Here is a 27,692-nt window from a genome sequence, read left to right on the forward strand (position 1 = left end):
TAATCGCCCTGGTGCAAAGACATGTTTACAATACATCTCACACAAAGGCGTATCCATGTTCTCTTTTGTCCAGGGGAAAAAAAAGAACTGGATCCTTCCTACATGAACCTCCTCTTTCCTGCAATAACCTATTACATGTGATCAAATTAATTCAGGATTATCTAAGCGGGTACAGACACTTCGCAGCAAGAACATGATGAATGCATCGTCGAAGTGGTACAAAAGAGGATAGTGGTGTTTTTTTCACAGATGCAGCTGTTTGGCTGAATCCCAGCTATCTCCGAGCTGCCGCTCTTGAGATGAGGGCCATAGACGCACGGGTGCGCTCCACAGAGAGGTCGTCTCGCCCTGCCAAGTCTGCCCAAATCCTGTCTCACTGAAACTGAGTGAGCAGCGACAACAACAACAAGAAGAACAGATTGTATTTTCTACCCAAGTGTTGGTGACAGCGCATCTGTTTTGTCTTTGTCATGCACATTTACCACAAGCCCAAAAAGTCCCCGGACCCCTTCCCCTCTTCATCCCTTCTCGCTTCCTCTTTGGCTCCAGCCCAGTTTGTCTTTGCTACATTGTCATTTATCATATTATCTCAAGGGCTCACAGATGCCATCACATTCCCCCCCTGATCATGTCAAGTGGGTGCTTGGAAAGTCCTTGTGACAAACCGTTGCGTCAACCTTTGAAATACAAAAGGCCCAGGGGCTTTTTTTTTAAACAAGCAAGGCTGTCTGGCTGGCAGCTAGCTCAGCTGTGACCAGTCACCATCACTCAACACTTAGAAAGGGGATAATACATTCAGACACAGGTGTGTGTATATATACTGTGGCATCTTGATTGTTGTTCGGACAATTTGAATATAATGTAAATTCACATCAGGAATATCTGCTAATGATATGTTATCTAGTTTTCTTCTTTCGTGATGAGACCAAGGTGAAATAGATATAAGATTCAGATTCAGATTCACTGTCATTAAAGAGCTTGAGTTATGTTACTCATACGTTTAGTACAGTTTAGTAAACGTATGAGTTGTCTTCAGTGTCCTTTACAGAAGCTAAACAGATTCAGCAGCTTGACTTGATGAATATGGGGCCCAACCTTCTGCCAGAAGACCAATGTGTTTAAAATCTCTGAGCATCCACCCTGCCGAAATGTCTCCAGACTCTAAATCAACAAAAGCTCTGTTTTGGCCTGACCTATGACCCCCTTTCGAAGGGTAGAGAAGAAGAAAAAATGTGTGTACATTAAATCACAATGTTTAATCTACTTGTTAAAAAGTTGGTTTCCACAGTGCTTTTGACAGAAATAGTCAATCTGCAGTGTTATTGAATTATGTACTTGAATAAGTTCAACTATTGTGTTTGTTAAATATTAATAAGGGGAGAATTTGCGATCAATAAAACACCTGACATTTTGAAAAGAGAGATGCCCCCTCTATGTATTTGTGGTCGTCGTACGCCATCTAGTGGACATTACTCAATACTGCACTTAACGTTCTCTTGTATTTCCATTATAACTAAAACAATAAAGATTATTGTGTGGGATATCAAATTTGTGTATGTGTGTGTGTGTGTGTTTGTGTGAGAGAGAGTTTGTTTTCACATGTCTCTGAAAGAATATTGCCATCAAAGTTTGTTGACCTGGTTGACTGACCGCTGGACGCGGAACCTTTGTTAGCACGGAGTGGTTTAACTACAGACATTTTTTACAGTAACACCACAACAGCAGCTTCCAAGATGGCGGCGCCTGTAATCGAAACATGCCATGTCGCCTGTTGTGCCAACAGGACACCAAACGTTGTTTCTTGGAGTCGAGGAGGAACCATCGCCTTTGGGACATGTAACTCAGTGGCTCTGTACGACCCACAGGTAGGAACATCTGTCTAATGTCTCCCGTGAAGCTCGCCGCCGTTAACGATAACTGACCGAGCGCCCAGTAACTGTGAATAAACGCACATTTTGTCCATTAACAAAACTTCAAATGGTGTAACTTCAGGAGAGAAGAGTCGTCGCTGTGCTGAATGGACATGCAGGCAGAGTGAATGCGGTCCAGTGGGTTCACAGAGAAGACTGTGGTGAGTGTGGACCTGTCAAACTCCTGGCTCGCATCTGTCATCTGTTCACATGTTTGCCCCCCCCCCCCCCCCCCCCCCCCACCAGTGATATGTACAGAGGCCGTGTGTGTGTGTGTGTGTGTGTGTGTGTGTGTGTGTGTGTGTGTGTGTGTGTGTGTGTGTGTGTGTGTATGTGTGTGTGTGTAACATTTCATCACTTCTGTCAATCTAAAATTGAGTTAAGTCCTCCGCTAGGCTTCTTCATTGTGGCTCTAAAACACTTGGTAATAAGTAAACTTTGTGTTAATTCCCATTGCTGGCTTGTGGCTCATATGTCTTACAATAGATTATAGATTCATTATATAGGACTTGATGTTACAATCCCTGTAGTCACTTGACCAATCTGCCCTTTAGTTATTCTTGGCAATTACCACAAACTTCAGGGATTAGTGTTACAATCCCCTAAGGATCATCACTTTTCTTACCAGAATGTATTTGTTTTTTGCAATGACCACATATGACACACACACACACACACACACACACACACACACACACACACACACAAATATATATATACACGATCAACCACGACATTAAAACCTGTGGCCTTTTTTGACACAATCCTGGCTACTATTCCAGTTCATCCCAAACATGTGTTAGATGGGGTTAATGTCAGGCCTCTGTGCAGGTCAGTCAACACTGTCAACAGTTCCCTTTGAAACTCAGAGAGCCTCCTCCAAACTGCTGCGACAAAGTGTTAAGCACGCTGCTGTCTGAAAATATCATATACAATATACCGAAAATGTAAAAAGGTGACAGCCCTAGCCATGTAGAGAGAGGAGAGCTAGACCTACAGTACATAAAAGTATATTATCTTTACTTAACTGTGTTGTTGTTTTTTGTCACAGCTCCGGAGAGTCATCTTGTATCAGGAGGCTCGGACAATCGGCTCATCCTCTGGGAGGCTCAAAATGAGAAGGTAAGCCACAGGCTGCACTACATTGTGTTTCCCTGCTACTCTTTGCACTTATATGCTGTAAAACTTGACCTGCTCTTTCCAGTTCGGCAAGTCAGTGGAGTGTGAGGGCCACACTGGTCCAATTAGTGCTGTGGCTGCAATCTACACAGAGGGCTCAGGCATCCTGGTGGCCTCCTCAGCATCTGACTCCACAGTCAGACTGTGGCTCTACACTGACAACAGAAAAGGTGCGAGGCATGCAAAATGTGGCAAATAAAGATTAGTGTGTTTGCCACTTTTAAGGGTTTGAGACATCCGGAAAGTAAAGGAGTCATGATATCACTTGATGTAAATAATCAACTACACTACACTCACTTACAGTGTGACTTTCTGCCCCTAGTGGATGCTAGGGGGCATGGCAGTGTTTACAAACAGTGTAATCCCTTGCCTCATCTGTGCAGTGCTGTGAAGCTGCTAAATTTGCATCATATCTATTACATTATGTTTATATTTTTAAATTTTTAAATATACAAACAAGAGACTGTCTTAATTTCAAAGATCCCTCAAAACAATATGACATGAATCTTTTTTTAATCTACTGTATAATCTCTCCTGGCAAAGATTTATTTCCTAAATAATTTAAATTGACAGGTTCACCCTGGCTGTGTTAATTGTAATATTACTTGAATTTCATCATGCGGGTGAATAGCAGTGGTGTCCTAAACTGTCATTCATATCTAGTGTCTTTTTTCCCCCCCAAGCTGTCACCTGTAACAGAGTTCCTATGTTAAAAGTTTCTGTCCACCTGTCAGTGCATATGTTCTATCGGTCTTAAAAATATTTCACACAGTAAAAGTGGCTGCCATCTTTCAAAAGAAGTCTTTCCAAGTACAATTCCGTTCACACTAAGACCAAAAGCCACACTCCTAAACTTAATTATATATATATAAATATATGTAATTTTAGATTGTGTAACATAACACAGAAAATGAGAGTTTAATCCCATGTGCATGTGTGTTCTGCAGCTGAATGCCTCCATATCATATCATTTGGCAGCGGTTTCATGATGGATGTCTCCCTGGCACTGTTGCCAGGCAGCAGAGGTAAGCCTAAGCTGTTCCTGTGTAGACATCCTTTAAGTTGTGTGCCGTGCACACTCGCACTCGTACACATTTTTCCTCTCATGTCTTCAATCTCAATTTGCCCCACTGCTTCAGTGCCTGTAACTGAATGCCATATTCAAAACTCACTGCGTTTGAAGTGTCTCGTGTCATTTTGCGTTCTGTTTCACTAGCCTTTTGTCCGATTGATGTTGTGATGCAACAAACTCTCTTTCCACTTTGCTCCTGTTCATAAAACCTCCATGGTCAGTGGATGTAAATGTATTCAGCCTAATGTACTGTATGTGTGTGCACTCACATGACTGCAAAACCTAAACCTTGTTCTCTTACAGTTCCCATACTGGCCTGTGGGGGTGATGACTCTCGGGTGCATTTGTATGTGCAGTCCAAAGGAGAGGTAAACTCAGAGCAGTGCTCACTCAGGAGAATCTCATTCATGTAATCTGTGCCAACTGTTAAATTTGAATTTCTGAAGTTTTCTAGGCAACATTTGACATCTTTAAATTGCTCTATAACAGCTCCAGAAAGTGAAGTCACTACAAGGGCATGAAGACTGGATTCGTGGAGTGGAATGGGCATCTATTGGTGAGTCTTGCTTTTTGGCCGCAGGTTGAAAATCACTTCATCCGTCAATATATGGGCAAAACAGACCTTGCTACTTACATTGAATATTATAACTCATTCTTTGTTCGAAGTCGAAAAGAATCACAATACTTTCTGCTGCTATGTGCTTATTTGAGTTTGTCAAACAACAAAAGTTTAAAATGTGGTAAATTACAAACGGGGATCCTGGGCCCAGAAGATTCCTCAGATAAGTTAAAAACTATTTGATTTATATACATTAGGCTATTTTCCAATTTTATGCTTTATGTAGAATAGTAATATTGAAATAAGGTACAATTGCTCCGTATAGGGGAGATTAATTCTGATTAGCTGCATGTTTCTTATATAGTGGTGTAAAGCAAGCCTGCTTAGCTGGATAATACAGTTATTAGGCTTTGAAAGAGTCAAATAACGTGGCTGAATACTGTGTGGTAGCATGGAGGAGATATCCAGTCTCAGCTATCGACCAATTTGTTGAGGGATGCTGAGAAGCAAGCTTTGACCTTCATTAAGCAAACATAAACAAGCCAAAGGACGCATTTCTCTTCTCAGACCAGCAAAACATTTTCAAAAAGACCTTAGACTAGTCAGTGTGTCAGGCCTTTTACACCAGTTATTTTTTTAAATCCAGCATCACCAACTAGCGTGCTGCTCGCAGTATTGTCACAGCACATAGAAATGCATGGATCCAATCCAGTCTCCACTAATTGCGTAACCCTCTTCAAGGGCACTTCATTACTGCTCTGTTCTGACTGTGTAAAAGCTATTTCATCTCCTTAACCAGCCCTCTCCACCAGCGTCTCCTTCCCACTCACAGTCTATGACCTACTCCATGCTGCCAAGCTACCAGCCAGCAAAGAGAAGTTTGTTTATAGGAAATATCTTCATACCCTCTTGCCACTGTGATAGTAGTTAAATAAATCTTTCTGTTCTTTTACGACTTGGCAGATGGCAAATTGCAGCACTAGAGGTACAGTTTATCATAGCTGTTAACTATTGAGATTCACAGCGGGATGTTTATTTTTTAGTTTTTCTATTTCTCTCTTAAATCCATTTTCAAAATTAATCAACCTAAACATTAGATCAAAATCAGCTGGATACCAAACCCCTCAGTTTATGAGATGACCACTTAACTCGCTAAAATATATGTTCAGTTGTCCGTAGAATTAAATTATTCAATCTACATTAAAAAAGTGGGTTGTATAACAAAATGGGGAGACAAACTCTGGAAAGTCACCAGTGCAAGTAGTTCTGGCAGCGTTTCAGGCAAGAAGCAAAAACCAATCAACGCCGTGTCATTATCATCAGTGTCATTACACAGTGATTGACATTCATAATGGCCGTCCTCCCCCCTCTGCCAACGTTCAGGAGGCCTTAAGTGATAGCAACAGAAGACTTTTTTATTATGTCTCTGGCAGAGGCAAAACTGGGCCAATGGCCACTTGGCTAAACCTGAATCACATAATGTGAGAGACATGTGTTGCTCAGTGATAGTGACGTGAGTTTGGTTTGCCACCTGTCTGTATGTATTTGGCCCACACTCCTGCTGTCTTAGTAGCTCCATCACAATCAGAACCACCCTTACTCATGCCTTGATTACAGTTTTAACAGATAACTGACAAAAACAGAAGTTTAAAGTCTATAGACATGCTGCTTGAAGCTGTAATGCTCATACAAACCCAAAAATAATTATGGTATTCAGAAGTGTATATCATCTCTTCTAGGGCTACAACTTATGACTATTTTCTCCAAATGTTTGATGAAGATTTTGTCTATAAATTGTTGGAAAAATAGTTAAAAAATGGCCATTAAAATTTCCCAGAGCCATCAGTGACATTTGTTTTTCTAGAACCAGCAAATGTTAAGCTCTTTTGCTTATAAAATAAAAATAAGAATATTAAAATAATCACTGATATAATTTCTGTCAATCAACAAATTGATTAATCAAAGAATCATTTCAGCTCTCATAGCTTTTCTCAGTCTAAATATTATCAGTTCTGGTTTTAGTGCCAACATACAGTGCCCTCTGTTAGCATGTTAACGCTATTATTATGCCCTTAAATGTAAACATGCTGACATTAATTATGAGACATATATTTGTAAAAATGTTATTCAAGCTGCTTATATTTACCTGTACTATATTTGTTCATATTTTAAGGGTCGACAGAAAATGTGTTTCAGTCCAGACAGAGTGGTTTTCAGGTCTGTCTCTTGACTCTTTCAGGTGGGGAGCTGTTATTAGCCAGCTGTTCACAGGACTGTCTCATCCGAGTGTGGAAGCTATTTGCCAAGTCTGGGACAGATATCCACACAGAGGACGATCATACCATCATCAAAATGAAAGAGGATGTTTTTGAAGTGAAGGAGAGAGGTGAGCGGGCCACACTGGCTTCACTATAGAAAAGGTGTTAATTAACCAAATGAAGAGACTCGTTTTTTTTTCTCATGTTCATAGCACAAACTGATATCCTGATAAGTCTTCATCTGACCCCCTCTGTTGTCCTGCTACAGACATGTCCTCGGTATTTGCTGTTTCCCTTGAGACAGTCCTGGCAGGTCATGAGAACTGGGTCTATGGAGTCCACTGGCAGCCTCCTTCCTACAAAGGTACCTTGATTAAAAAAAAAAACAGGGAAGGGACGGGTCACTTATAAAGTGCATATTTTAGACGATCTAACATTTCGTAGAGTTTTTAGAAAATTGTCTGGAGGTCCTTTCTAGGGTCTGTTAGCAGTGTTTGTCGAAAAACAGAATTCTTTTGGAATCCGTCACAATCCCCACTAAATATTTCAATCACTTATTCTCTCTTTCTACAGCCTGTGAAAGTAAATAAATTGAGACATTGTTTTTCTCCCTTTGTTCTACAATGCTATTGCTTACAAAGAGATTGTGACAAGCAAAAGAAATGTGTGTGAAAAGTTATTGGCTTAATGAGTTCTCAGGGGAAGGGCTGCTAGATTTTCTAAATCTTCTCTTTAAATGCTGTTTGCCTTAAACGCTTATTACATCAAGGTCACTTCACACTCTTTTGTGAGCATCACACATCATTATGTTTAGATGCTTCAATTAACAATGAGTGCAGAAGCTGTTGCAGTTATTTAGCTTAATATTGCAATCACATTTCTTTGTCTTGAGTATGTTTTTATCTTTACAAATAATAATTTTATCATCATTATGCCTAGATTATAATAATTAAAATATGGTCTTTGTAAGTAAAATGTTTTTGCTTCCAGCTTCTTCTGTGGGAAGCAAATACCTGTTGACCAGACAACCCTTTTTTGACAGTAAAGGCACTTGATTTAATCGACCAGAGCAGACATTATACATAAAAAAATCAGTTTATACTGCATAATCAGTTTATACATTTAGTCAAAATCACAATCATGGTTACTGGATAGCCATAAAATAATATAAATCCAGATATAATGGCTTTAGAGGTGAATCTGAGGTGTTGCAAAACCCCTACATATTTCTGACACTCAAATGATCTGAAAATTGTCTTTCCCTGAAGGCGGCGAGTTGCAGCAGCCTCTCAGTCTACTCTCTGCTTCCATGGACAAAACCATGATCCTCTGGGCTCCCGAGGAAGGATCTGGAGTCTGGGTGGAGCAGGTCAGTGTAGACTGGAGTACAGGGAGCGTGTGTGCAGATGCACAGATCCTTGACACATGGTTTCAGTCACTCTCTGAAAGGGAAGACACATTCTCAAAGACCCACACAGCAATTTCCCACCCACTTTCTGCTTGTTTCCATTTCAGTGGCTCTTGACATGATCCAGAGCTTGAGCCCTCCTCCCTCCTATCCTCTTTCCTGCTGTCAGTGCCCCTGCGTCAGTTCCCACTCTCACTGACATTGAGGTGTCAGGAATAGAAGTGATAGACAGTGATGAAGAGGCGCACCACCGTGAGTTTAGGCAAACCGAGGATGTCCTCCCCCATCTTCCCTTCTATCACTCACTCACACCGAACCTCCTCTTTCACGGCCCATTCCCCAACACAGAGGATGGAGAGGCTAGTAAAAGACAGGCCACAGCCTCTGTGCTGCCTTTCTTCGAATTATTATTTTTCTTTCATGATCTATTTTTCATTTCCTACTCCTGCCTTCTTTTCTTTTTGTGCTCCTCCTCCTCCTCTTCTTTTTCTTCACCACTTGCCCTCCTTGCTCTTCTCCTGTCTCATCTCTCTCACATTATTTCGCTCTCCTCCATCCCCTCCACCTCATTTCTCTCAGCTTCCAACAGCTGCTGTTGTGCCAGAATGAGGCTAAATTTAAAACAAGTGTGGATGGTGAAGAAAAAAACAGCTCTCTCTATATATGACTGGAAAATTCTCAGGTGGTTCAGAAACCGTACTACTTTCCACGTACCTGACAGAATATAGAATTACACATGGGCCGAGTTGCAGAAATATCAGACACAAACTGCTGACAAAGACACACTCACACTCGCAGACATCCTAAAATATGTCCCACAAATGCACATGTTCTGCACATCCCATTGAACAGAATTGTCTTTCAAGTCACAGTGGCAGGCACCTTGAGTGTGATCACACTCTGAGGTGACACGAAAGATTTCACACTTGATCAGTCACATTTCTCCGGCTTTTGATCTCGTCATTCACATCCACAGTGACGAACAACAAAGCCCCACAGAAAGGAGCAAACCTTGAAAGTCTTGACTCTCCTCTCTGACAAAGGGACAATGATTAGGGCCCGAAGCGAGCGCTAATGGCACATATTCTTCTCAGTATGATTAGACAAAGGCGGCCAATAAAAAAGAAAAGGAGCTGTAGGTGTTTGAAATAAAGTCTGGTGTGGTCGGTCTCCCACCACAGTCGCCCCCCCCCCAAAAAAAGGGAATAACTCTTTTGTTGAATGTGAAAGTGCATACTATATGAGTCTCCTCTCCATTTCCCTTTCTCTCGATTTCTCATCCTTTTGACCTTTTTTTTCTTTTCAAATGCGAGCCAGACCCTTTGAACTGACACGTTCCTTGTCTACAAAGGAAGCTTAACCCGTTAAGCTCTGACACACACATGCCATACACACGCATGCATGCACACAAGCACACAAACACACACACACACAGACACACACACACACACACACACACGCGTGCAATAATGAAATATCAGTGAATACATTACATTTTATCCAAACCTTTAGATATTGTTAGAATTAAAGGCCTGGGACCCTTTTGGGGTGTTTTGTGTCCGCCGACGAGGCTCCACAAAGGGTTTTCTTTCGGACGTTGAGGTTTTTGGCCGAGCAGATTCTGCAGCGCTAAATGATCATCCATGTGTGTCTTAATTAGCAGATTTTTACAAAGAAGTGCTCCACTTCTTCAAACTGATTAGAGTAATTGGTGAGATTTAATGGAGAGTGGGGTTAGCAGTGGGGTGGCCGGGGCCCACTGCTGCGTAAAGTACATCTTACTAACGAGACACACTGGTAATTAACATCTCAGACTGACCACAGCGGGCCACCACAATGCCTAGAGGGATTGTCAGTTTGTGTGTGTGTGTTTGTGTGTGTTTGAGAGATAACCTATTTCCAGACCTCGGCTTGTGAACTCTCTTGAAGTTACACTTGGCCGCACGCAGATCGAGACGATGCACTAAAACCAAAGTTTCTGAATAATTATTTTGGGAATAATGTGTGTGAATATGTTGTTGACTGTCTGTAAATATTGACAGGTAGAATGGGCTGAATATTTGATTTCATGTAATGAAGTTTCTTGAGTTAATTGGTGACTAAGGAAACTAAAGACTATTCAACAGCTGAGTTGTGGAGAGTAGTTCAGAGTGTTGAGGCTAGAATATGTTTGGATATCATCTATTTTCTTATTATTGAAAATCGAAAATATTTGGGTTTTGGATTGTTGGCTGGACAAAACAAGGAACCTGGTTCTGGGACATCTTTCGCTTTTTTAAAATATCATGAAAATCTATAAAAAATGTTGTACATTGCCTTATGAATAAGCAAAATGAACAAAACAAAACTGTGTAAACAAGGAGCATGTAGTTTAAAAAAAAGTAAATGGCCAAAAGTTTATTTCCACAAACCGTTTTTCATACAATAGTGATAATTACCGTCTCAAAAGAAATTGCATAAAAATTCTACAAAGGTTACACCAAGGAGCAATAATAAATATAATCCTTAGCTGCTTACTCAAGAGAAATTGAAAGTGATTTTATCAGTGAGTGTTTCAGCCAGAAAAGGTTGATTTGAAAACCCCAATGCATTGGGTTCTCCAGGTCCAGCTCAGCTTATCCAATGCTCGTCACCCGTTTCTCTCCGTCCAAGAATGATATATGCCTTCCCTGCGTCGCTGTCCTTGTTCTATTCCTCCCCCATTCCCCCGCTGGCCAGCGATAAGGCGCACTTTGCATCCATATTGTTCCTCCTCTCGTAAACAAGACAGATGACGGCTCTTTGGCTCTGTGAGTTTTTTGCATGATTTACGGCCGGTTCTTGTGTGCAGAATTTGAAAAATCAATCTGCTTAATGTTGCATCTCGTTTTCTCTCAATCTCACCGACTATGTTTCTACCTGACTGTCTTTCCTCCCTCTGTCTCGCTCACTCTCTTTCTCTCCGTGGACAGCTAGAGGATCTCGTCATTCAAAGTGAAGACATGCCTTTATTACCGTCATTAGTTCCGCTATGTTTTAGCCTGCCGACGGGCCTTATTTGAAGGTCATTGATGACCGGCTTACTAAGAGGACCATAAGACTGCAGACAACACTAAACTGCCACATACAGTCGACAGACAGAGAGAATTTATGCGTATGACTCCACTGGTGTATTAATGTGTAACCTTTCCACTTGTTTGTTTAACATGTAATGGACACCCACGTGTTCTTGTGCGTTTCTCTTGCAGTGTTACTCAGGTCACTGCTGCATCTACACATGCTCTTACTTCCCGCTTGAAGAGAAGATAACGTGCTAAGCCCCACATCTTTTTCAGATTGTAATCATTCAAGTAAAAATTTTGCACTTCTCATATTATATATATTTCCTCAGTCAAGACACAAGCTAATTAAAGATGGAGGAGATATCATTTAGCCATATCTGGACTGCAGTGGTGCTGAAGGAGCAGTGTTGTCCTCTCTAGGGCTGTTCTGCTGCTATTGATTCAAATAAATTTGGGGGTAAACTGGGCCAAGATCTATTTGGCCCAAAGGCCTCTGTGCCTGATAAAGCTTTTAATTGCTTGGTTTCAGCATGGCAGTGAGAAGCTGGATAGGTCCACAAAATAATCTGATATAATCTTTGACTATTAGAAACTCACAAGCGCAATGAACTGACTTTAAACGGTAGCTGTGACTCTAAATGTCTCGTCATGTCCATTTTATTTCAAGCATGAAGCAGATTTTTCTTCTATAAGTGAGTTGCAGCTCAACCTATAGATTCATTCTTTAAAAAGCTCAGATTTTTGGTTATTTTAATGTTTTAAAGTAATTTCAATCTAGTCCCATAATCCTGCATTTAATCTTACTTGATATGCAACCATTGGGATGTGTTATTAAAAATTTAAATATGTAATTTGTATTGTTATATATGTCATTTCTGTTCTCCACAGATATTAATTTCAATGAAAGGTGAATGAATAGATCCTTATATATGATTACGTTTATCCTTTGAGGGTCGTAATGAGGCTGGAGCCAATTCTATCTGACATTGGAGGGGCAGTCTATCATAGGCCTGACACAGAGACAAACGGCCATTAATGTCGACGTATAGAGACAAAGCACATATACAACATTCACAACTACGGGCAATTTAAAGTTACCAATTAACCTAACCTCTCGACTTTGCTGCTCTGACTGAATACAATGATTTGATTTTTATAACTAATCAATAGGCTTTAGGTTCTCCTTATGGTTGAATATTGTTCATTTTAGTTGTAAATCTCTTACATTTTAGTTTACTTTCTTTTTGTGTACTCTACCCTGTTGGGGAAAAAAAAAACTTTAAAGAAAATAAATGTGACTAGTTATAATGACATTAATCGAGTGCATTTTCATTTATCAGAGTAACTTAAATGAAAATGGGCTTTATACCCCAGGTGGTGATTCAATCCACCAAATTTAATACTATATTGTCTTTGGACACAAAAAAACTAGGTGCCCAAAACTGGACAGGTGGTAAGAATCCCTAAAGAAATTCTTTTAAAAAGAAAAATGTTGTGGGTTGAGCTAATGGGACTTTTTTAAATTGGATTCCTTTTTCCTTGGAGACTCAGACCCCATGGAGGTTTTACACTGTCTTTATGATCTGCCCTGTGTTCGTGACCATAGACTGACGCAGGGGTCGCAGGCTCTCACCCAAATCCAATTTATGCAAATCCCTCTTGTTTTCCCAAGCTTTGCTGTTTTTCTATAATTATTTGTTTAATGTGATATACTGTGCTGCAACTGCTTTCATTTTGTATTACAGCAGACAAATGCATTTTATTTGGAACAAACACAACCATTTATTCAACTCTAATAACTCCCATTTTGCATAATTTCTCATCTGACTTGTCAGCTTAATTTGCTGGGGTTTTTTTCTGCTTCAATCCACCATAATGGAGGCTGAGAACAGATTTGACACCCTAACTTTCTTTCCCTCCCTCCTTTCTTTTCTGTAAATCTGAGCCTGTAGCCTTTACATAAAACCCAGGTGTGTGACAGAGCAGATGGGCTTCATACCATGTGCCTTAATGTCACATAAGAGGACAGCAGGTGTTAAATTCATTGCTCTCAGAATTAGCTGCATTAAAAAAAAAAAGTATTACTGAGTATTGTGATTCTGCCCCAGAAATCTAATGTTATTCACCCACCTGATGTCAGGATGTGTTAAAAAAGGTAGATGAGCTGAACGTTCTGATCAGTGAAGATTTTTAAGTTTTTTTTTCTTTTCTTCTTCCTACACACCAGGTGCGTGTAGGAGAGGTTGGTGGCAATACTCTGGGTTTCTACGGCTGCCAGATGAGTCCGGACGGCTCCATGATTTTGGCTCATGCTTTCCATGGGGCTTTACATCTCTGGTGCAAAGACCAAGACAAAGAGGTGAGAGTCATGAACTCGGTTTTACCTAAACTTTCAAATCCGTATAATGCCATTTTTTTCATAGTTCATCCAGGTAAAAAACACATGTTGAATTGCTTTAAAAAAAAAAAAATTCGCCAAAGAAATGTATTTTCCTAATGAAGCACAATGACAAGAGTGTTTGAAAGGGGATTCGGTGTAAGTGCACTGCTACATAGTTACACAGTGTGTGAGAGACAGTGATTAGTGTTATTAGTCACTACGAGTCTCTGTCTGTCTGCCACTCAATTTGACTGGCTAGGCATGTGTCTTTGTTGGCTGTCCCTGAGAGAGAGTGGAGGTCTGAAGTCACAACGCTAGTTCAGAGATAACTGCACTGCAATTATGCCTGCAGGTAAATTTAGAGTTAAGCCGAAACCTGAAAGTGTTGATAACCAATCCAGTTAGACTTTGCAGACAGCCATTTCCCTAATTAAATTATATAGGTATATCATTTTGATAGATAAATCATAATCAACCGCTCTCATGTAGTGCCAACAATACTTTGAGGCTGAACATCACGTGGCAGGGGTCATGGTCGTCGAGCGGGGTTTAGATAGTAATACCGGGGTTGAACGCGGTAAATTGAGTCTTCCAACGCTTTTTCTGTCTAGGGAGTGTGGAGGCCTGGGGTAGTTATATCAGGTCATTTCAATGCAGTGCAGGACCTCAGCTGGGATCCAGAGGGTGAGTTCATCCTCAGCGTGGGCTCAGACCAGACCACCAGACTCTTCACTCCATGGAGGAAACAAGATGTCAAACTGGTAAAGTAGGCTCAGAATCCCACCTATACACTGATGGTGTAAATGTCTGTTCTTTGAAAAATAAATAAAAAATCTGGGTAATTCATTCACATACTCACTGATTTGCAACATTACCCACAACAGCCAAATTCAACAAGAGATATTAAGGGGAAAGTGTTTTTGATATAAACAGTATAGCCCATATGATGGTAATGTTCAGTCCTGTGAGGAATATTATGAATACACAGTTAATTCCTTTAAAAAATTTAAATTTTAGGCGTGAACCATAAGCCACAGAAAAGAGTTCCACACACATGCTTACCGTCCACATCATTTGCTTCTCTATTCACTGTCTTCTGTAAGCAATGGTAACTTGGTATGCTTCTCTCCTTTCAACACTGGCCAGTTTTATTAACCTTTCTGCGATAGTCAGTACCTAATAAATTGTGTATTCTTCTCGCAGCCGTTTACTGAAATATGTTCAGTCTCTGTTCCCCACTGAATTTTAATAGGCTTAGGACTTTAAACTTTATAATAAAGAGTTTCTTAAAGGTAATCATATCGTTTGCAGGGAAAGATGACACACTTTACTTACTGGGACTGATTGATCACCCTCAGCACTGTACAGGATACTGTTGGATTCATTGCTAACATCTATGTAAAGCCTCACATATATGAAGGTGAAATTGTGGGAGGCAGAGCAAAATATTCAGTTTAGGTAAAAACATTATCAACGTTCCAGTCTTCATTGCATTATTCAAGATGCTACTTTGGATTATTGCCACCTCATGCCACTGCCAAAAGAACTTCAGTCATAGTAGTGGAGCCCTCCATCTTCCCTTTGGAGAACACTTTGCATCTTAATCAGGAAATCTTTTATTTGAACAGGAGAATCAATTTCCTATTTGGCTTGTTTTCAAACGCCTGGATTTAAGGCTGAGAAGTCCCCCCAACATTGGAGGATCTATTGAAAGGGGATCTATTGAAATGCTGGCACTTCCCCACGCAACCACAGCTGCTTAGGATCTTAATAAAATCTTTCTGTGTCTTTATCACCCTGCAGGCAACCTGGCATGAAATCTCACGGCCACAGATCCATGGATACGACATGCAGTGTCTGGCCATGGTCGGGAGGTTTCAGTTTGTGTCTGGAGCTGACGAGAAGGTCCTGAGAGTTTTTCAGGCACCTCGTAATTTTGTGGAGAACTTTGCAAACATCTCTGGGATGTCACTAGAGAAGCTGCTGACATCCAGTGTGAGTGCCAGATTTTAAGTAATTTTATTCAGTTTCAGTTATTCTTTGCCTCTGTTGAATGATCAAATCTGAACAAACCTTCTTGTTGGTGTCTTTTTCACTTAGTATTCCAACTGTAAAATGTGCTGAGTGGACTGCTCTCCTTAAAAACGCTGCTTTATGTGTGCATCCCTTAATTTATCTTCTTTCTGCCAGGACTCTGCCAACCTTCCAGAAGGGGCCAGCACACCTGCCCTAGGTCTGTCCAACAAGGCTGTATTTCAAGGTAAAATACTCTGGTTGAAGCCACGTTTTTTTCTGATAATCCTTAGTTTTTTTCTTATCAAATCAGTGGTTTGTTCTGTGTTTTCATTCTTTTTATGTACTATAATAGTAAATATATATATTTACAGAAATAGTATTTCAATTCACAGGTGAACTTGTCCCAAAGGCCAAAGAAGAAGAGAAGCAGTTCAACAGTGTTTCTGATCAATACCACGAGTCTTACTTCCACCCGCTCAACTTGACTGGTACTGTAAACAGGCAGTACCCCCCCCCCCCCCCCCCCCCCCCAACACACACACACACACACACACACACATTTATCTGATATAAGAATGTCATAGTCATCGTAATAAATTTGTCGTGTATTCCTCATTTCTCGGCCGCCTCAGCACACATTTAAGTTTGCCATCGACATTCTTATAAAAGATAATAATTTAAAGCTGGATGGACAGTTAGTCATTACTGTCTCTTCTTGCCATGCGTCTCTCCAACGTTATTACAGCAGGGGAGGGGACGACAGGGAAAGGGGTGGTGGGTGATGGCGGAGGAAGCAGTGATGTGAGCAGAAGCCAAAAAAAAAATACGGGAATATTGCTGGTTCATAATATAAAATGACTTCAAAACATCTGAAAATCTGAAAGAAATCTGACACAGGTCTGGGGGAAAGGGAAGTGCATTGAACTGGTTTGTAGAGAGGACAAAGGAAAGAAGAATACAGGAAAGGAAAACTAGAGAAAATAATTGTAGGAAAGGAGCAGATGCGAAATGGATGAGAGTCAGATGAGGAGAACAGAGCACTGCACTTTAAAACCCCTTGGCAAGAGTGTGTGAAGGGCTGTCATCAGCAAGATTGAAGCCACTCCTTAATCTGCGATGCTAATTAAAAAAGCAGCCTTTTGTGATTGCAAAGTTCAAGTATCGATGACCCTGGGCTGTGTTGGGGGGCAACCAAGTGCAGAGACTGTTGTTAACAATGCATTTTCACTCTTTCGATTGACCTCTGCAGGCAGGAAGGCATATTAATAACTATGCAAACGGGGAACAATGACCAATAACAAAAACAGAAGGAGTGAAGCTTTCAATTACACACAACGCAAAGGCATCGCAGGCTTGTGCAGAGCCTGCGGTGTGAGGGAGAGGATTGGCACATGGCTAAATTTGATCCCCCCCTCAAAGCCGGCAGCCGTTAAGAAATGGAGATGAAGCCGCAGTTGTTTCGGAATGGGATTTTTTAAGGGTGGGAAAGTTTGGCAAGTTGCATAGCTGAGGATTTCATGCAAGCTAAATGTAAAACCGGGCTGTACGATAATGGGAGGGAACATTGTCCCGAGGCGTCAGTCTAGCATGTAGCTTTCAGCTCACTCAGTCTCTCTCTTGATGGTACCTTTTTTTTTTTCTTAACCTTTAGCACACTTGTCATATACACACATCATGCACACATTCTTTTCACTGTTTGGATTAAAAGTACAGCGGGAATTCATAATAGCCAACTGGGTGTAATCGTCATTTTGTAAATTATAAATTGTTTGTATACACATTTTTAAAAATCTCAGTTTTCAAGGCTTTGCAAATGACAGTTATGTAAGCATTTTGAAAAGTGTGTGCGTGTGCGTGTGTGTGTGTGTGTGTGTGTCTGTGTCTTTGTACATGTGTGTGCATGCAGAACCCCCACCAGAGGATCATCTTCTCCAGAACACACTCTGGCCCGAGGTCCAGAAACTGTGAGTATTGAAATGTTTCTCTGATATCAGCGTGACCAAGCTCTCTCAGCTTCACTTTAAATTCACTTACCTGCCAGTGCAAACAATAGAATAATCCTGAGACAATTTAAAATCACAATCGACAGCTTATTTCAAAATTGTACATACTTCCTTTCTGAAAAGACCAAAGTTTGTGTAGGGCTCTTAATGAATCAACATTTCACATTTGTAATTGTGTTTGTTCCGTTTTGCCCACAGGGTTTATCGGTTCTGAAAATGATAAACTTCCCAAAGCTCTTGTTTGTCGCCTGCCTTGTATTCATCAGCCAATCAGAATCCAGATTCCTGCATCCCATGAGCCTCTTCTCCAGGCTGAATATATTGCCTCCACTTGTGGCCAATGTTAAATCTATTTCCCAGTCAAGTCCACCATAAACATGACGTATGGTGTTGCTGTTTAGTCAAGGTGTGGGCATTGTGTGTGTTGAAAAGCCCCCTTTCTACCTTCATTTGGCTACAACCCTTTGAATCATTTAGTGAATAATAGAAACATTAAAATGAGTAATTGGCCGAATTAATTCCGTGGCATAAATAATACCCTCACAGTTTAGGCAAAATTGATGCAGCTTTTGAAAGCACCCTGGTCGGGGAGGAATTTCTCTCCATTTAGTTGCAACTTGCAGTTTTGCTTTGTTGACATTTCATAGGTATCAGTAAAGCAGGCAAAAAGTAATTAGGCTGTGAATGATTAGCTGGAGCATCATCATTGTTCATCTCTGTCAGCAGGGGAAGGACCAGTCATCACAATTGAACATTTTAATTTCACACCCTGCGCATTTACCTGCTGGCAAACAATGATGACTTGAGCCTGGAAGATTGTTGTGGTGATGCTTTGGAATAAGAGATTACTTGATTAACTGTCACACTGGCAACACTTTCTTTGTTGTTGTCCACAGTTCACCTGCTTGTCTTTCAGACCGTGTTGTGTCCTTCCACGTACTCAGCGTGCCGGCTCATGATGAATCTTTTGCATGATTCGCCTCGTCTCTGTCCCCTCCAGGTACGGCCACGGCTTTGAGATGTTCTGTCTCGCATCTGACAGTGCCAGGACGGTGGTGGCATCCGCATGCAAGGTCAGTGTGATAAGACCGAGGCCAGAGACCACGTTGTATTCTGGACTACATGACGCCCCTGAGCAAAGGCAATAGATCAGAGAAGATAAAGCATCATAACACACACACACACACATACACTTCCACATTGGAAGTTTGGTGCTTTACAGACAGAAGAATAGGGTAAAGAGGGAAATAGAAAAGGCTGAAATGATGCAGTGTTGTGTATTTTTTTTTATCTGAAGTTTAATCTAAACTCTTTCCAGGCATCTAAAGTGGAGCACGCAGCCGTGCTGCTGTGGAGCACAGGTACGTGGCGTCAGCTACAGACGCTGCCATGCCACTCCCTCACCGTCACCCAGATGGCCTTTTCACCTGACGCACAACTCCTGTTGGCAGTTTCTCGTGATCGCACCTGGTCCTTATGGAGACGGAACCTGCCCTCGCCTGAAAGTCCAGGTGAGAAAGGGGGAATGACGGGATACAAACAAGGGTTCCAACGTAAAAAAAACACTGTTATTGAATTGTCAGAATTTTGTTGTCAAATGCTCTGCAGCTCCGGCCGAGCAAACGGTTCTTCACGGTGCTTTTTTAGAAATAAATGATATTCAATTAAAAATGTGTTTGAGTGAATTTCAGGACAAAGGGACAATATTTGAGCCTTACTGGCAGATAGCTACGGCTATCCTGATTCAAATTAATTAAAATAAGGTAAAGCCACTGAGCATATTTGTTCCAAATCAAAATTCCAAGTCCCCTCTAATTAATACTGTGAAGAGCCAAACAAGTGATGCACAAACTGAAACTAGTCCAGAGAGGAGCTGATAAGGGAATTCTAATTTATCTTTTAAATTTGAATTTAAAAAACATTCTCTGCATATTTATATAAATTGGCCAGAATTTGAATATCTCTTGCTGCCCCCGTTTATAAATGATTAATATAAATCATATATAAATGATCTTTACTGCAGGTAATACTTTGGGCAGTAGATGCTGGTCTGCTGTTGAAATGAGGCACCGGAGCTCTCTGGTGGACAATAACTATGCAGAATACAGCAGATGCGTTCCTGTATATTTCATTTAATGTCATCTATTGCCCGAGGACTTTTTAGTATAGGAAGGTTGCAACAGATTGCGATAGCTCATCAAATCTGTGCTTATGTGCATTTCGTGTCAGGATGGAGAAGAAAACTGCCAATGCTGTGAGCAGTACAATCCCAGAGTTGAGCAACCCTCTTTAGGAGAATTGCAGACAGAATATCAGAAAGTACTGATCTTGAAATCTCCCTTGTAGCCATTTGAATCACACAAATTGTCTTCTTAGAGACTTCAGTCAGTGATGGAAGCATAAGTGGTGAGAGATTTGTTTCAGGAAGGTTGCCGTTGTCAGTATCAGCACGCTCTGAGAAATTGAAAACGAATCTGTGGGCCCAAACCCAAAATCAGGGCTCCTACACAGTATGGAACAGTATGGAATTTGATTTGAGTAATTGCCAACTATTAAATTGTAAGAAAATTTCAATCAATATTTCAATATCAATGCGCATATGAACATCACAATCTACGAGAAACTGTGACGACCTGTGTATGAAGTGCACGATGATAGCATACAGAATGTCAGAATGTACATAAGAATGGAAAATGTTGGATTTTAAAATCATGTATTTATAAAATAATTTTCACTGAATAAACATGAAGCTATTTTTACTTGGATTTCAAATATGGTCCGAAAAATCTAAAGAGAAGTCTGGAAATTTGAGTCTGGAATTTTGAAATGGAAAATGTGTAGGAACCCTGCTAAAAACTTCAAAGTAAAGTCAGTGTGTACAGAGCAGCTCCTTGTACAGTAGCTTTAGTCTAGGGTTTAACACCAAAACAAATTAGAAAAATTCTAAATAAAATCTGACAGAAAACAGGAAAACAAGCACTAATATCATATTGGTAATTCTACAAGCCAATGCCCTGATTCAGTAATGAACCTGTGCATCCTCACTCTCCATTCAGCCCCTGCAGGGCCTCTGTTGTTTTTCTGCAGACTCTGTTTATTCAGCGTCTTGACTCTGACAAATAAACCTGATCCTGTATCCAAGGTGAGCAGAACACAACGTTTAAGCTCCGAGGATTATACCTCCCACCTGCGCCTTGTAACACGTCTCGTGCTCTCTATGATGTCCGGGACAGTTGTAATGAACACTGACAGAGGCTAACTAGTCCTGCACTCTCCTGTTTGCCTGTATGTTGGACTGCACAGATGTAGGACGGCGTGTTTGCGCGAGTGCGTGTGTGTGTGTGTGTCTGTCCGTCCGGGTGAGAAAGAGAGAGAGGGGGAGGGGAAGGAGGTTAGGTCCCGTCTCTTCTGGTGGCTGCTGAATCACTCAAAATGATTGTGAAGAACACACGTGCATCGTCATGGGTCACTTTTTGGGGACATTACATGTCCTGAACAACACTATATTAAAATGAATGAAGACAAATTAACAATTGGGGGGGGGGGGGGGGAGTCCAGGGACGTTTATTTAGTCCCAGTCCGTCCCTGGTCCCGACTAGGGAAGGTTAAACGAAGTCAGACCCGATCAAGCAAACTGACTTCCACCTCTTCTCCCTCTGTCTCCTAGCTGTTCATCATATCCTCCTCCATCCATCCCCCTCTCACAGACGTGTCCAGTGAAGAGACACTGTAACGTCTCACTCCTCCCTTACAGCTCTCTAACTCGTGCGTGCGTGCGTGCGTGCGTGCGTGCGTGCGTGTTTTGCATTTTGGAGAGGGAGGAGGTTCTGAGTGCACAGACACGACACAGTGATTAACTCAGACTTTGTGCCACTGTGATTTTATGGCTGTGTGTACATGGCTCAGGTGTGTGTGCGTTTGCGTGTGTGTGCGCATGGTCTAGGTATTACTCATATTGTGTAGACCTAAATCTGTTATACGGGGACTCGTCTTCCTTATGGGGACGAAAAGCAAAAGCTCATGATTTTAAGGTGAGGACTCATTTTAAAGGTAGGTTACAGGTGAAGGTTACAATAGTAGAAGTTTAACATTAAGGTTTGTGTAAGTCTCCAGGAAATTAATGAAAGGCAATGCAATGCCCCCTTGAGTCATGGAGTGAGTAGCTGTAGCCATGCTGTCTGTGTGTGTGCGTGCGTGCGTGCCAGCGTGTGTGTGAGAGTGTGTGTGAGAGAGTGAGAGAGCAGCAGCACCAGTGCGGACGCGCAGACAGGTGGCTGCCAGCAGCATACAAACAGCCTCTCAGGGTGGAAAACAATCTGGGGTCTGAAATGACTTGGGCTGGGAAAATAAACAGCAGCAGGTCATAAACCAAAACTGAGTGAATTGGAGAACTGGAACGAGGTTCTCTGTCTTGTTGGGTTGTTTATTTGTTGCTCTGGAGAGACTGTGTTGCCTCACAGTACCGAAGCAGCAATATTCCAGACACGCTGACGTCATGACAGTGTTTTGTAGAGCCTCCTCGACGACCGATATATCGGCCGATATATAAAAGAAATCTTTTATTGTACAGACTTAACAATGCAGGGGGAAAAGTTAATTTATGTTAACATTTTACATGACATGAATGATGTTTATTTCCTTAATTCATGTTCTATATATTTGTGTGTATTAGTTTTTCTTTTTATTCATAGTTATTTATGATAAATGGTATTATGATATGGTTTTACTAAAATAACAAGCCTCAATTGCATTTCTTTGTCTTTACGGTTTGATAACGAAATATCAGGAATCATTGACATATTAATAAGGCTGGTTTATGGTATCGGAAATGTTGTATCAGCATCGGCCCCCATAAATCCATATCGGTCGGGCTCTAGTGTTTGACTATCAGCTCCTCTTTTTTGCAATTTTGTTCCATAAATGGAACGTGACAAGATATACATTGAGTTGCAGCTGGTGTAAAATGTAATCTCTGTTACTGTTTGTGTGTGTGTGTCTGTTGTGTTTTCATCCAGAGCCGCAGTTCTCGCTGCACGCACACACGGGGAAGGACACGGCCGTACACAGCCGCATCATCTGGTCATGTGACTGGAGCCCCGACAGCAAATACTTTGTGACATCCAGTCGGGACAAGAAGGTAATTTTCAGATGCTGGCTTCATTCTGAAAGAAAAAAAATGATAATTAGCTGTTGAAGGTGAAAGTGTAAATTGATGACCTCAACTTTGATTCCACATTCATTTTTTTTTTTGTGTGTACAGGTGATAGTTTGGGGCCCATGCAGATTAGAAGACGAATCTGTGCCTCCTCCTAACAGGATTAAACCCTGTTCCTCCCTCTTGGATGTGGGTGATTCTGCTACCGCTGTAGCTTTCTGCCCTGTACTCTGCTCTGATAACAGGTACATTCACACACAAGCACACACACACTCACCCACACACACAATCACACATGGAAGACAAAATGTCTGTGCGTTAGGGCCTCAAACAATAAATAAACAGACTTTTTATGATGAAGAAGTAACAATGACCCAGACATATATGGAGGTTTAAGACTAAATGAATAACAGCAGAAGATCGGCTGAAGAAATAAGTTGCCTAATGAGTCAAATGGTTAAAAAACGAAGACATGAATTATCTCTGCAAGCATTAATACACAGCAAACAAGTGTTTTTTTTAAGAATAAATTCAACATCTTGCTCCACCTACGAGTCTTGTCAACCAGTTTAGGTCATAGGCTGCTTTCAGACATGCACTGAGGTCTGGACATTTTTCTGAAAATTTCTAAAGGGGCTGTTGTTTCGGATATTTTCCGGAACTTTTCATGCCAGCCCCCTGGTCAAATTTCCGGAAAACATCAGAGTGAGAATACAGAAGGAAAAATCTCTGAAAAATGCTGTTGTGAATGCATCAGACTCTTAGGATCTCATGCTGCGTTCTTTCTACGTGAACGGCAAACTCCAGAAAATGTCAGTTTCAATGTGTGCGTGTGTGTGTACACGTGTGTGTGAGTGTGTGTGTTCTGATGTCTTCACAGCTACCTGCTCGCAGTTGGCTTGGAGTGTGGCAGAATCCTGCTGTACAGGTGGAGCCCGGGCCAAGAGGCTGCTGGACGACACGACTGGAGCAGCTGTGCAGAGACGGATGTCTTGTATCCTTACAACACACACACACACACACACACACACACACACACACACACACACACACACACACACACACACACACACACACACACACACACACACACACACACACACACACAGTTCATCTGAAGTTCATCAGATGCAACAGGGAAACACTGGCAGCACATGTAAATGACAGCAGTGTGGCAGCGTCAGTATCACTGCTGCCGAGAGGCAGGAGCTTTCCGTGATGTGTTATGAAGAAAAAAGCACCAGGGTGCTACAGCTAAATAGTTGTTCTCCTTTCCTTTGTCCTGGGCAGTAGTTGGGGGTGGGAGTGGGGGGGCCGGCAGGTACTCTTCTGCATTGCTGTGTGTTTTGCATCCCACATGGGTGTGAGTCATCACAAGGGATCAGCAAGTGAAGTAAAGACGAGTGTCTTCAGTGGTTCAGCACAAGTATTTGGCATCAGTGCTTAGTCTCTCCCTAATATGACCACCGGTAACCCCAAAATTGTGTTGCGAGAACTTTGTTATAAAATATGTCTAGTGGGCATTTGGGGTAATTATTCCAGTGCTCATTGGCGTCCAGAGCAGTATCCTGCTGTTTGTTTCCCTTCATCACCTCCTGTCACAGACAGAGCCACGCTTTGGCAGTGAAGAGGCTCCGCTGGAGGCCCAGGGCTGGCCGAGCAGGTCGAGAGAACAACACCAAGGAGGAGGAGACTGACGAAGAGAGCGAGGCCGAAGAAAAGAGCTCCTGGGTCCAGCTCGCCAGCGCCAGCGCCGACCACTCTGTCAAAATCTTCAACGTCAACAAACTGGCTCTTTAGCACCACCTACAATGACACTATTATGTTCCCCCGCACACAGAGAGACACTTGAATCTAGGGCCAAGGGCCTGACTGGGACACCGTGGCCACAGCTGCTCACTGGCGAGCCATTCACTCCCTGTGACAGCCAGTTAAGTCATGGGTCAGTCGCAGGACAGGCCCACGACACACATGCCCCCACAGTCTGTCTACACACAGCTGGATGGATTTGATGGGTGGAAGCGAGATTGCAAAAGACTCCGTGACCTTAGGGTGGTATTTTGCTTCGACTCGTCAAAGTGTTTTAGATTCAGAGAAGGAGACGCTGGATATCTGTGCAGATCACATATTTAGGCCGTTTATCCAAATAAACAATTATATGGCGAACTGTTGTTCAAATTCATAATTTAAAAAGAAAGTGATCAGATCATTACGATCATAGTTGCACAGCATGTACGTTGTTTATTTGTTTTAGCACCCAATTCATTAAATTTTTTTCTATATCTACAATTGGACTGTGTTTTTTCTCTTTGAGATATTCATGATGGCGCAAGATCACAACACAGGAATTGTGTTTAGCAGCCAGTGCCATAAATTAAAACCTGTGTTTTGAAGCTGCCTGATTATTTTAACGTTTTTTTTCCAGGCGATATTCCGTATGAATATCAACCCACAAAACCCCAAAGTGTGTAGGGGTTGTTCCCAAAACGTTTTTTGACTTGTTACCCTTTTAAAAAAGCCTTGTTGCATCATATCTCATCAACCAAAGAGTGATTTTCCCTCTCTGTATTTTCATTGAATAACTTTTGATGTCCTGAAGAGGACAAAAAAACGTTCAACAAGCCTTCAAAAATGACACCTCTTAGTGGCAAAAATTTATAATTTCTTCTAAAAAATAAATATAATGATGAATATATATGATATACATATAATGATCTTGTGGCTCCTCAGTCACCGTACAACCCCCATTTTGAGAACCACATGTATTTGAAAATTACATATAGTAAACATGAGATGTGGATAAAATACAGGTATGGTCTGTATATAGACAGCGTTAAACATAAGGATAAATCACTGCAAAGCTCTCCAGTGATTGAATGCAGCGTCTTTAGATTAAGGTACGTCTGCTTTTGGAGACTGAGAAAAGACCTTAGCAGAATTCTCAAGGACGGAATAAGTCCATTCATGGATTTACTGTGGACTCAGCCGAGTGTGCTGTCATTATATGTCATCCACGAATTTATCTGCAGAAGATTGTAACGACTGGCCATAACTCTCTCTCTTTAATCACGTATCCTGGTGTGTATGGAGGCATCAGTCAACCGTGGCCACACACACACACACACACACACCGACACGCACACTCCTCCAGGAAATGGCTGTTTTTTTTTAAAACAGCGAAATTAGTTTTTGGCACAATACGGCCATAAATCAAGGAATTATCCGCATCATATATAACATAATGTAATCATTGAATCATTATCGGTGATGTTTCAATTTAAAAAAATGAATGATCTTGTTGCAGGGGGATTTCCATCAACACGTTTGTGTGAGGAGGAGCGCTCACAGCTCTTGGCCCTGAGGAGCATACTAATAACACCAGGCATATGCTCCTTACTCTGATGTCTGCTCCAATGTGACCTTGACCGCTCGTCGTGATGAGGCTGGATTGCCATAATGTGGTACTGAGGAGGGATTAGAAGTCACGTCTGAGAAATCCTTGAATGCACAGGTAATAAACCCCTAAAAGGTTACCGAGACCTCAGAAACACGGCTCTATACAGAGGGAACACTGGAGGAGAATACGCCAGTGTGCCCCTGTGTCATTGTCAGTTCTCCGAGATGACCGGCCCATGACTTTAACGGAAATGAAGAGCTCCTTTTTTCTTTTCTTTTTTACAGCATCATCATTTTGAATTTGTATAAGATATACAAAGAAGGTGTGCCAGAAACGTTTTTAAGGCAAATATTGTGGAGCTGGGTTTATTGTTATCATGCTGCTTGTGTGTGTGTGTGTGTGTGTGTGTGTGTGTGTGTGTGTGTACATATGCATCACACACGCTACCTTACTTTTGTCTGTGAATGAGTCAGTCACACGTCAGCGTAAGTTATGATTGTGTTGTGGGGGTACACAGTGTGTTCTAGCCTGAATGCTTCCTACAGGATATTGAGACTGTCTATGGTAAAATAATAATAATAATAATTCAAATTAGCTGTGTAGATTTGCATGATTCTTGGACTTTTTGGGAAATATCCTCATGGTTAAATGCACGAGAAAAAAAAGAAGAAGAAAAAAAGATGGATCTCTATCTTGCATTCATACACCGCAATAAAATAAAGTTGTTTTGACATAAATATGGTCAAATATGAGGCTGTGAAATGTGTGTCCCTCTCCTTTTTTCAATCTTCGGATCAATGCAGCTTTTTGTACACGGTGCATGCGTGAATGCGATGGATGAATTGGATAGAGTGGCGCAATCTCATGCACATGCAGCCAAGCCTCCATTTCTCCAATGGAACCGTCTCGTGTGAAGGAGGAAACACGGACGCTCCCCTCCGACTGACACCCAGGTCAACTCAATCAACCCGCCTTCCATTTGCACAGCACACTCCCACTGAGACGAGAGAGAAGGTCAGGCAGCGTGTCCACACATTCTCTCTCTCACACACACACACACACACACGCACACAAACAAACAGCAGACCTTGCTCAGCATGGACACTGAAAGCAATCTCTCTCTTCAAGCTTGCACCTAGGAACTAGATCCATAGTTTGTCTACATGCATAAGAGGTATTGATCTTTATTTCTTCTTCTACTTATTGTCTCGGCTAATGATTTTTTTTTTCTCTCTCTCACTTACCTCTTTAATAATAGTTGCATTCATTTTTCTGAGATATTGACGTCTTCGAGGTTCTGCGTCTATTCCAACA

At 41.5% G+C, this 27,692-nt stretch overlaps 1 protein-coding gene across 1 annotated transcript; it reads left to right on the forward strand.

The window, feature by feature from the left end:
• Positions 1–1,703: 1,703 nt before the first annotated feature.
• Positions 1,704–25,270, forward strand: elp2 (elongator acetyltransferase complex subunit 2). Its single transcript, XM_035620941.2, has 22 exons — positions 1,704–1,865; positions 1,993–2,071; positions 2,962–3,032; positions 3,115–3,259; positions 4,037–4,114; positions 4,465–4,529; positions 4,651–4,717; positions 6,960–7,106; positions 7,247–7,342; positions 8,247–8,347; positions 13,655–13,786; positions 14,419–14,568; positions 15,611–15,802; positions 15,998–16,067; positions 16,216–16,311; positions 17,730–17,787; positions 18,827–18,899; positions 19,145–19,337; positions 22,842–22,963; positions 23,087–23,226; positions 23,862–23,975; positions 24,586–25,270. Exons 1-22 carry the CDS (start codon positions 1,734–1,736, stop codon positions 24,779–24,781), a joined length of 2,517 nt encoding a protein of 838 aa, XP_035476834.2. The 5' UTR covers positions 1,704–1,733; the 3' UTR covers positions 24,782–25,270.
• Positions 25,271–27,692: the final 2,422 nt, after the last annotated feature.

This window comes from Scophthalmus maximus, chromosome 22 (genome assembly GCF_022379125.1).
Source record: "Scophthalmus maximus strain ysfricsl-2021 chromosome 22, ASM2237912v1, whole genome shotgun sequence".
In the NCBI taxonomy this organism is placed as follows: Eukaryota; Metazoa; Chordata; class Actinopteri; order Pleuronectiformes; family Scophthalmidae; genus Scophthalmus; species Scophthalmus maximus.